Source organism: Bidens hawaiensis, unplaced genomic scaffold, assembly GCF_021521415.1.
Source record: "Bidens hawaiensis isolate Kalapana, Puna unplaced genomic scaffold, B.hawaiensis_p1.1 tig00008077_1, whole genome shotgun sequence".
NCBI lineage: Eukaryota > Viridiplantae > Streptophyta > Magnoliopsida > Asterales > Asteraceae > Bidens > Bidens hawaiensis.
Genome location: NW_027491570.1, coordinates 123568 through 135751, shown reverse-complemented (window position 1 = coordinate 135751; position 12184 = coordinate 123568). Strand labels below are relative to the sequence as shown.

At 33.9% G+C, this 12184-nt stretch overlaps 1 protein-coding gene, 1 long non-coding RNA gene and 1 pseudogene across 2 annotated transcripts; 1 reads left to right on the top strand and 2 right to left on the bottom strand.

The window, feature by feature from the left end:
• The first annotated feature begins 380 nt into the window (after nucleotides 1-380).
• On the top strand, nucleotides 381-1237 carry LOC143636865 (uncharacterized). The gene is made up of 3 exons (XR_013154327.1): nucleotides 381-603; nucleotides 788-1056; nucleotides 1142-1237. It is a non-coding gene; the product is annotated as an uncharacterized LOC143636865 (long non-coding RNA).
• A 2010-nt stretch (nucleotides 1238-3247) lies between these two features.
• LOC143636872 (uncharacterized) lies at nucleotides 3248-5329 on the bottom strand. Its single transcript, XM_077104358.1, has 2 exons — nucleotides 4612-5329; nucleotides 3248-3601 (listed from the first exon to the last, which is right to left on the bottom strand). The coding sequence occupies exons 1-2, from the start codon at nucleotides 5224-5226 to the stop codon at nucleotides 3470-3472; spliced, it is 747 nt and encodes a 248-aa protein (XP_076960473.1). The 5' UTR covers nucleotides 5227-5329; the 3' UTR covers nucleotides 3248-3469.
• Nucleotides 5330-11071: 5742 nt separating this feature from the next.
• Nucleotides 11072-11917, bottom strand: LOC143636859 (serine/threonine-protein kinase AGC1-7 pseudogene; annotated as a pseudogene).
• Between the last annotated feature and the right edge of the window lie 267 nt (nucleotides 11918-12184).

Here is a 12184-nt window from a genome sequence, read left to right as displayed (position 1 = left end):
TCGTTATATATGTGCTTTGGATTGTTGTACCTTCTGCTTTGATGTTCATATGATCTGATTATCATATTTCTTGGTGCTGGGGGTAGTGGTTGAGCTTCTGTTGCCGGCTTCCTTTTGGAAACCCTAGGCGGCGGCAGTGGCCCTTTAGTGTTCCCGATGTCAATTACAGGGACTTGCCGGTGGTGGTCCGGTTTAACGGCGGGATTCGGTGGCCCCTTCCTTATGTCGTTCCGCTTAAACTTCCAATTTACACTATGATGACACTCCGCTATTAGGCACGGCAACCTATGTTGCAGCCATGGCGGAGAACTGAGTGTTGAATAATAATAATAATAATAATAATTACACTTGATTATTACTGAAACAACGAGTTTTTTGTAACTGATTTCGGTAAACCTTCGGTATAGGCTTTGATGATTGTTCGCTATTTGGCGTCGCAGACAGTGTTGTGCTACTTTCGTGGCGGAAGTATGACGGTGATGTTGTGCTACTTTCGTGGCGATTTCGTCTGTTATGGCTTTCGTCTATTGCCAGGCCTAGGCGATCGAGATGGCGGAGACCAACGACTTTTGGTTCCAATCCATCAAACCAAATGAATGAAAGGTTACAAGATCCTGTTTGCTTTCATATTTTTTTATCTAAAGGGATTGTTGACTTATTTTGAATAGTTCTTGAATATGATTTGCTGGAGTTTTTTGTACTGATTTGAAAATTTTATACTTTGCATGAAAGTTGGTTCAAGTTTTTAACTACAATTTTATTAAATTTGTATAATATTGGTTTGCAGGTCACAGAGAGAAATCAAGAAAAGAAGCTCCACGCCTGGCTCCAACTCATACATTTCAAAGGTATATTCTCCTTGGCTAAACCCTTATATTTACGCATTGCTTAAGTCCACAATTCAAACATCCTCAATTTGGTTTTTATTGTTTTTGTTTACATTCTATATTTACAGGACAAAGATTCTTGGGATATGAAAACGACTGGAAAAAAACAAAGAAACGAGGAGGAAACATGTTTTCTAAATATAAGAAAACGATAAAGCAGTGCTAGAAGGTAATATCCATTGCTCACTTTCTTTACCCATTTTTTAGTTACTAATTTCACGTATATTGGCTAATCTTTATCTTTTGAATCTTAGGTTGCTAAATAAATCGAGCACCAACCTTAATAATGAAGCCTACCAATTGAAATTCAAGGATTACAAACATGCTCAAAAGCTTTGCACTAAGGTTAATATTAATGTCTACTTACAAGTGACAAATGGTAATTGAAACTCTGTGTATATGAAGGCATTGTACCATCGGGCTCAAGCGTACATTGTCAATTTGGTTTGGATTATCGGTTGTTTTACTCTTCGAACTCGAACTCTGTTTGTTTGTTATGTAAGCACAATTGTTGTATATCTCAATAGTTTCAGTTTATTGAGTGCTTTACTTGCAAATAGTAAGGGTAAGCTTGCTGCATATCTTTATGTTTGCAAAGTGAATGCCTTTTCAATTGCTTAATTTAACTAATGGCGAATATTGGGTTTTTTGGTTTCTTGGCATGCTAATGCTGCGAATGTGAAACGTCATACAACTGTGACGACTTGATGGTTCATTAGGAAGGATGCAAGGATTGGTATATACATATATTGCTTGACTGAATGCATATCTTCAATGTTTTTTAGACTTCTTGGCACGTATCTGCATCTACACAACGCCATTCGTGCCATGTACATCTTTTAGATGGTTTCACGACCCCCCACGTTTAGATGGTTTCACAACCCCCCGCAACGCGGGGGGGGGGGGGGGGGGGTCGAAATACTAGTTATATCAAAATTTCAAAAAGGATTGGGTTTCGGGTTCAAAAATTTACGAATGTCACGGTATGCTTGATATTAAAACCTAAATACTATAGGTTCCAATATACACGGATCCACTATCATGTCCAATCCAAACTCCCTTTCCAAGAACCTAGAGAAATAAACACATTATATTTGTCGTAAAAAAAATAACCCACGATTACATTTAGGTGTCCTACAAAAATACACTTGTTTAAGTCATTGTTAAGAGCCGTACTCATACATTTGCTTGATTTCTTCACAGCCTCATATCCTCAAATAAGACATTATATGACTTTAGAAAAGGTTTTACAATCGTCTTTTTTTACAACTTTATAATCTTCTTCTATCCATGGCAAAATCAATCTCTATTTGCCTCGAATATCTATTTTTCTTAACCAAATTATCATCGATCTACTCTGTGATTGATTGTTAGTTTAAATTCAAGTTTGCCTGTAAGAATTATTATTGGGGTATTTATTCACGTCTTCTTTCTATGATGAGTGAGTACTGAGTAGTCCAATTCATTATACGACACCATAAATACTTCAAGAATGATTAAACAAAGTAATGAGGTTATTTCAAAACATGATACATGATATGTTCGTAAATGTATATTTACCTAAGATTTTGTGATTAGTGAGGTGTCCCACATTGTGCCGTCAGTCGTGATTAAAAAAAGGCAAGAAGCCAGAATCATCGTTTCTTTTTCTTTCTAGAATGACTCAAGAAAAGGAAGGACATAAAGCTAAATTGACAAAAGAAAGGACCTAAAGCAATGACACTACTCTAATGACACTATTCAATCAAAGCATTTTAAATTTGCAATGCTACAAGTTTGATAAATTGATCCAACTATTCTTTTGAATTCAAATAATGAAAGTGATTTGATAAATGAAAAAAAGCAAGAAATAAGTTCTTAGCTAAAGAGATCCAGGTTCGAAACCTTCATCAAGTAAGCATGGATAGCCATCTCCGTTCAAGGAAAAAAAAACCTCTTAGGTAGGTATTTTTATTGATTACCGATTACATCGAAATATTATTTGGTTCAAATAATGATGAATTGATGATAAAAATTAGATCATATAACTTCAATGCAACCGAAGGATGACTATATTATTATTATACGTTTCTCTCAAAAACTCTTGTACCAACCAAAATACAAAAAAGGATACTGCACAGAAGCTCCAGTCAATGTACAGATCTACACCGGACAGGCATGCTGTCATAATACAGCTATAACGTTATGAACACTAGATATCATGGCTAGAAGCCTAGAATGCTACATGTATTTATGTTAGGCTATATATATGTGTATCGAGTCAAGTCAACCCAACACGTTTAAACTGTGCCAAAAACCATTCATTTTGACTTTTTAACACATTTTGAGCCATCAGCTAACCCTATGATGTTTCATGATCCAAAACTCTTGCTTGTACCACAAGAATAGGGTCTTTTGATTTACTAAATAACAATAGCTTATGAGTAACTATTACAGAATCACATAACAAGTCGATATCACACATTATAGGAATTTTACAACAGTCACCAGGCCACTTAAAGTGAAGCTTTATATTACAGACCACCAAACAAACGTTTTATAGTAAACTCAAATGTCTTTTGTGTATTTCCCAATATTTACGTTCATCTTAAAGCCATCACGGGCCATGGTGTGATCCCAGCAGCAGGCAGTGATGGCCTAATGATGGGAACTCGCTTCACTACTGAGAATGCTTCATTGAGCCGGGCAGCCCGGCTCATAACCTGAGATACCTTCTGTACAAGAATACATAAAACATATGTTGACACATATATAAACTACAAGTAATAGATGATATAAACGCGAGTAGTTAACATAATACGATAAAATATCTTTCATACATGTAATAGGTGTATATAAACACACGTCGTTGTCATAATAAGGTAAAATATGTTTCATATATGTGATAGATGTATATATACATACCTAAGTACTTTACGAGACATCAAAGTGTTTAACTTTTGAAACGAGAAGCGTAACCCACCAACCGATAATTGTATTTTTGCGTTTGAGGAAGGTTTTTTAATTAGATGTAAAATATGTGTATACATGCTACACATACATAATATACATATATGGTCATAATAATGAATATGCATGTATACGCCATATATACACTACATGTGTGTGTTAAAGTGGTGGCAAAATAGGCGGGTCGTATGAACTAACGACCCTAACGACTCAAAAAAGTAGTTTTCCAAAACGGGTCAAGACAGATTTGGTTGAACCCGCCAAACTTTTTTGCCTACTTTATAAATTGATTAATGGATACTTAATGTGACATAAATGACTACAAAAACTATACCATTGAAAAGATAACCCATTTCAAATAAAGCTAACTTCAAGTTAATAAACACTTAAATGCATTTTTGTATCAGCTATTTTGGCCCAACCGACAAGTTCAAACTTTCGCCAAGCATTAAACTTTACCCTTTATCCCATTTGATATAACATACATCACAAAGCAAGCTTCTCCAAGTACATCTACGTACGATTTTGTTCACTTATCGATATACGCATTCTAATGAGTTGCAAAGTAAATATTATTTACACAAAGCAAAGACCAAAACCGCTTCAGCTAATCTTAATAGGTACTGTCACGGTGCCTCACGAGTCATGATTAACTATAATACGATTCTGCTAACCTTATAGATATTTTATCAACCAACTTTATAAAGCTCATCAATCCAAAACATACTAGAACTTGCAATAAGAATAACAAAAACAAAGGAAAACATAAACTGACCTTATCGTCTACGGCGACCTTGAGCTGCAAAGCCCTAGTCTTCTGCTTCATCTTATACAACCTCCGGCCCAAAATCACAACCCCCATCATCGCAGCCGCCACCGAAAACGTCCACACAGGACTCGCCTTAAACAAACAGTACTTCAACAAATCCACCGGAAGCTTCCACCACACCGCCACCACACTACTCTTCTCAATCTCATCACCACCACCACCAGCAGCAGCTTTCACATCACCAACCCCTAAACCTTCAATCACTTCACCCGAATCCACCGACTCCTCACCAATTTCCTGAGGTTTAAGTTCAATTTCAGCCTCATCACAACCCACTTCACTTGAAGCAACAAACTCGGACTCATCAGTGCTGGAAGCCTCGCTAACCGGTTTGGTAATCGAATAACTGGTATCACAAACAGGATCAATCCAGCTAGGGTTATCCGATTCAACCGAGAGTTGATCGGTGACGTCATCAAGGTGATATTTGTGGGAATCGAGGGAAAAGTAATCGGACTTGATGATGCCTTCGGAGTCTCGTTCGATTCCGTCCAAATAGGCGGTGGTTTGGACGGGATTAGAGTCGTCTAGCACCTCCCAATCGTGTAATTCGATGTCCATGGTGATGTATTTGAAACCCTAATTTCAAAGATTGGGGGAAAATGGAATGAGTGGTAACCCGAGAAACACAACGGCGGTTGGTTGGTTGGTTGGGATGGGATACTAATATTTTTTATTTTTTTTTGAATGTTCAAGCTTTCCTCCTACTATTTACGTTATACCGCCCCGCCAATGCCAGGGATACTAATATATATGAGATGATATCCTGACAGACAAGCTAAACGATAGATTGCCCACTCATGTCATCTTTTTTCTTTTTCTATTTTTTAAATATATCATTCTTTTCTTTTATTACTACGTAGAATATTTATAACTTTATTTTTAAATGTAACAAACTTACAATCATAAACTAGTGGGTAACCTTGTTTAGTGAATAAGATAGTATTAAGTTTTAAAAATGTTTTAATACAACATATAAGTTTAAAAAGTAAGAGTGAGATTTAATACAAATAAAATTAATCTATTAAACATATAAATAATTAAAGTAATTATAGTTTTGAACTATAAGTAATTATTTTATAAAAAATATTATAGTGTAATAATAATTACTCTATTTCAAAAGTTTTAGAGTAATAATAATTATTCTAGTTATTTTTACAATTCTCATAATAAAAATTATTTGTATTTGATCTAAACCTTAGAACGTATTCAAATCAAGTCATTAAATTTCGTATTTTATTTAAAATAATAGATTTTAATAAGGAAATCCATAAATATTTTTTTGTGTTGATGTGGAACGGTGAGATGGATTTTATTTTTCATTGTTAATATTTTAGCTAATGAATATTTTTGTTCATTTTTTTAATATATTTCAAATCCTGATCTCCACATCTTCTCCTACATTGCTTACTTGATATACAAAAGTTCTGATGAAGCTCAATTTAAATATTTAGTGACCCGATTTAAAATAAAATTATATGAGTTATCTAATATAATTTGTTAGAGTAGGTGAAGTTATTCTTTCATTATAATATGACTGTTTTTAGGAATGAAAATGAAACCTCTATTTACACTAGTGAAGTGACGAGTATCGAGTATTATTGGTTAAACGGTTATAATTTGATTATTAAAAGTCCAATTCGCTTTTATTGACTTTGTATCTTTGTTGATAGGTGTAAAGTAAGTCAATTAACATTGTGCTAGTTGTTTCAACTAGTTTGTTACAAAAAAATCAATAAAACGTGTCTATTTTGAATGTGAAACAGTTAATTGAGAATGTGAGTTACGTTTTGTTTTTGTGTTTTTCTTTTTCCAAAATATAAATCTTTGTTTAGTTGTAAAGTTGTATGTCTTAGATCATGTTTACGGGAACGACTTCCCCACCAAAAAAATGACAGCAACACACCCTCTATGTCACACTTCAACTTACGGCGGAAATGTCGGGACACAACTGATTGCACAATAGCTCACAAGACAATATTAATAATAATGACTATAACTAATTAATTTATTTTTTAAATTAAAGTACATCACAATACAAACAAAAGAAATAATACATCATACAAATTAGCTTTTTATTTAATAACCTAGAGTAAAACTATTTCTTCCCAACATCCAATTCCTCAACTAGCAAATCTGTAACACGCTTAAAAATAGAGTTTGATCAACTTAAAGTTGAGTGAGCAGTACACAAGTTTAGATGTATTATTAAACTGTAAAACAAACAGTTCGCATGTGAATATACACAATTACAACATTGATGATATATAACAATTACCAAATAAAATAGATGTGGACCATTTCGGTCTAGCACAAAGCCATCTTACCGGGGTATTGTACGCATAGTAGATGAGGATGAGGTGGCCCAATCGTCAAACAATAAAAAATAAACACATAACCATATACCATGTCATCCATAAATCCGTAAACACAAAGTATCGAATTGTGATTGGTGAGATATAAATGTAAATAAATAAATAACTTTGATATGTATGGTACACATGTTACCCCCCAAAAGTAAAATATAAAAAAAAGGGTGTGAATTACTCTTCTTTATTATTTATGCGAGGTAATAATACAATAATGATACATATCATATATACGCTTACAAACATTATAAATATCATATGTACCCAAGCAAATTTTGAAATATCATATATGTCCTTATAAAGTAACTAAAATATCATATATGCTTTTATAAAAAAGTTAAAGTATTATATACACCCCTATTCATTAACAATAATTTAATAAATGACCATTCTATCATTAGTTTTTCAAAAATTTTACTTCCATATATGCTTATTTTTAACAAATAGATCATTTTACCTCTTTCCATTACATAATGTGTTTATTCTATGTTATTATTTTAACTTTAATTGACTTTTTTCACATTTAATGACAACTAAATTGTCCATCGTCACTTCTTCAAAATTGCAATCCATTAAAAAATTTATCGCATCGAATGGTATGCATTATAAATCTTTTATAATATTTAATCAAACGAGAGTTAATATGGTCATTTTTTTTTAATTTTTTAATGAATTGAGTATATATGATATATTAATAACTTTGCAAGGGAATACATGATATTATTAGTTTTGCATGGGTATATATGATATTTTCAATATTTATAAGGGTATATATGAACTGCGCTATAAAATAATAATAAACGAGGAAATTAACGTGTTGACTGATCTGACACAAAAATGCCTACAAATTTGAGGTAATATACTAGAGTCAAAACAGAGAATAACGTCACTGGAATAACAACAAACGGATAAATAAAACTCAAGTTATGAAACAAACAAGTGTTAAGCGAGCTGATGCGGGTGAGAATTTGAACAATAAAAACGGGTTTGGGTTCCGGTCCGCTATATGTAAAACGTGAAAATAAACATAAAAGTCTTCTGTATCGAAAGCTAATTTTAACTATAAGATACGTTAATTGCAACACCCCCAAATTTTATCCTAACATAATCCCTAAAATGAATTTGATTAAATTGGACATAGTAATCCCTCAATCCTTTAAAACTGAATGAGGGATTTTGATCTTACGATGAATTAGAACAAATTTGATGTATAAACTTACCCAAAATTCAGACTAGAACTAGGAGAAATCGAGAAGATGAAGAACGTTGACTTTTGAAAGTCAATCAAAGAAGAACACGCTTGATAATGCTTAAATTCGTAAATGAGATGGAGAATTGATGACTGAGGAGCAGAGAATGAATGATAAGGGACGCTGGTTTATATAGGAATCAAATTATAGCTTCATGTTTATCAATAAATCTTCTAACTTGTTTAAAACTCAAACTTAAGTAGGATAAACACTAAATCCCGATCAATAACTTAAATTAGACGATAATATTTGTATATTATTGTATATTAATGACATAATATGCTTAGAAACATTATAGAACTTTTGTATTTGAACTATAACACGATTTGGATAGAGATTTGAGGATAAACTAGTCAAAAACGAGTTGAAACACAAACCAAACCGAAACTGATATGCTGCAAGCACTAGGCCGCGTCGTGGGGCCTCCTAGGACACCTTGGTCGCGTGACGTGGCTTGGTGTTTCCACTAGACTTTCAGTTTTGACAATTTTAGCCCCTATAGTTTCCCGAATACGTTTTTAGGCCCAAATACGTGTTTTTAGGAGATTCTAACATGTTTAAACATCAAAACAATATAAAATAAATTAAATAACACAAATTACTAATAAACACTCGATTCCATTAATAATAAGAATATGAATACGAGCCCGGGTTGGGTAGACAAGTACAAATATATAACCGAAATGACGGATGTCACACCCCATGGGTGCCTTGGAGGGTTTGGATGTGGGGGTACTCCCCACATAGCGTCGGTGGTGAAGGTTGTTTTTAATAAAAATATAATAATAAAGTAATATAGGGGTAATGATTGAAAGAGATCAAGAGAATTATCCACTACACATCTTTTGTGTATAACGCCCCTATAGGTGATGTGACGACACATGACAGACAACGTATTCATAACACGCTGTCCACCATATAGCCATATAACCAAGTGGTTGTGTGTCTTAGTCTTACTTAAGACCTGAGGTGAAAAAGATGGGAACAAATATTAGTTAAAATAAATAAATAAATAAAAATTTAAGATGGTGTGAAGCTGGTAAAACAATAGTTGGGAATTATCAACCAAGTTGGTTCCTTACTTCTTTTTCTACAAGTGGGAGGTTCGAGAACATCAACGATATTTAATTTGTCACCGGGTCTATAGGTTGTCTATGCATTTATGCTATATTTTTATATTACTATTAATCTTTTATTAATCTTTAAATATGTGATCATGTTTTATAAAAGTTTTAATTAGATGCAATTTACAAACTTAAGGGTACACTAAACAAAACAACTAGGAGTTTAGTAAAATGTTTACAAAGGAAAACAACCAAACCATATAACTCAAATAGTTAATAGTTTTGTATAGTAATATGTTTAAAAATTCGAACAAAACTAAATCTTAAGTTTCAATGAAATGAGTTTAAAAAACTAAAACATATCTTAAACGTATGGCGAAATACTCATATAAATATAAGATGATGAGACTTAGCAAAATAAATTTTAAGTTGGAAAAATTTCTAAAATGTATGTTTAGTAAAATAAAATTAAGGCTTTATCATTTTGACCATTTTTTTGTTCTAAATGTCCATATTGTTTATGGTCGGCTCATTCCTTATGTTGTCAGACAGCAGTGTTTTAGTAAAATTAAATTTGTATATCTGATTAATGTCATTCTTATTTTTGTTTCTAAATGTCCATATTGTTTATGGTCGGCTCATTCCTTATGTTGTCAGACAGCAGTGTTTTAGTAAAATTAAATTTGTATATCTGATTAATGTCATTCTTATTTTTGTTATTCTTTTTTTAACTTTTAAACATGCAGTTTTATAAATTCCGAATATATCATTGGAATGCAATTATTTTTGTATAAGTGTCAATATAAGTTTTACTAAAATCTGAGTTAAGTTAAATTTAAATCGAAAGGTTTGATATGAATTTGATCAAGTTCGGTTTTAAATAAAACTTATGTCAACGTGTCACTAAAAATAAACATATCGTAAAGATATATTCAAAATTTTATAAAACTATATATTTTAAAAGTTAGGAAAGAAAAAACAAAAAGAATATTAAGTGTCACTATGGCTTTGTTTTCGGTGGACGAATTTTTGGGCCCTGGTTTTTACAAATGGCCGCTTGTATTTTATAATCAGAGTTTTTATGGACATTTGAGAAGAAATTACATAAGGACCCCCAACTCACAAGTATCATATAAAACATCCTAAACTATAGTTTGTACTAAGTACATAAACGACTTCTAACTTTCGTATTTGATCACACAATTAAGAATATTTAAGGGTAACAACGTAAAAATAAAAAGAAGAAATATAAAGTAGGGCATATACATTGATTTAAACCAATCGACACGTGAGGTAGGTATTTAATTTGTACATCATATCTTTTAAGTGGTTTGGTTGCGGTGCGCACATATAATGTATATATGTGTGAACCCTTGGGTGGGCCAAAGTAAAATTGCACTAATTTTGACGTTATTTTACTAATCACGTGAAAATAACGTTAAAAGTGGCGGAAGGTTAATTAGGCATCATGTGGTGGCGTTGATAGCCGAAAGACAAGGGCACATGCACCAATCAGCCGGTGTCCCGATGATTGAGTGTTATGTGTCTTATGTCCAAGGCTTGATTCAAAACTACTATCGAGCCGGGGGTCTCACCGGAAGCAGCCTCTCTATCCCTATGGGATAGAGGTAAGGCTGTCTACATCTTACCCTCCTCAGACCCTACCATAGCATTGCTATTGGTGGGATATACTGAGTACGATGATGATGATGATGATGGTAAACTAAAAGTAGTCAAAATTAGCATAACAAGGATCAGTAGAGTTATTTTTATTTTCAGGCACTTTCTTTTCAGATGGTTGTGATCCTCCTGCAGCAGTATCTTTGCTTGCAAATTGGCTAAAATCAACCGGCTCCGGTACGTGAGGAGGATGAGCACTCCGAACAAGCGCCCAATTCATGCCTTCGAAAAACGGATGCTGCTTGATCTCCGTAGCACCTCTTCTATACGCAATTCGCTTATGTGGTTCCTTCACCAGAAGACCCTTCATCAAATCACGAGCCATATGGCTCACCTGTGGACTGTCAGGAAACCGTAGAGGCTGCCCGACTACGTTAAACAATGTAGCGCGGTTTCCTTGCCCTTTAAACGGTGTTGTCCCGTGCAATAACTCGTATAAAAACACACCAAACGTCCACCAATCTACTGCACTCCCATGGCCTTCACCACGTATGATTTCCGGGGCTAGGTACTCATGCGTGCCCACAAACGACATTGATCGAACATCAGTCGGCTCGGCCATTAACTCAGGAAGTTGCCCTCCTACAAGGAATCCAAAATCTGATTTTGTTTTCCTATTCTTTTTTGAAGGCAATATTCTTGGGAAAAAGTTGGATGTTTGGTTACTACTAGTATGAACTACATTGTCATCCTCCACCATACCACTACCACTGCCACTGCCACCGCTACCATTCACCACCATGTTGGCTCCATGTCCTGTGGATGACTTAACTAGAGTTGGGCTGACCGTACAGCGGAGCGAAAGGTCAAAATCGGAGAGCATGATATGACCTTCATCTCTAACTAGTACATTTTCTGGCTTTAGATCCCTGTACACAATCCCTAACATGTGTAGGTATTCAAGTGCCAACAATACTTGTGATGTAAAGAACCTGAAACAAAGAAAGAAAAGGATGTGGTACTGTTGAATCATGTTATAGTGATAATAGAAAGGAATATACTACAAACATCTTGTGGATAAAAAAATATTGTAAATTGTAATTAAGAGTTTAGCACATTGGAATTTTAGCATCATGGTTAGAGCATCCAAGACGGGCATTGCCCGTGGATGCTCATTTGCACCTTCTCTCTCCTCTCCTTCTCACATAAACAAGTG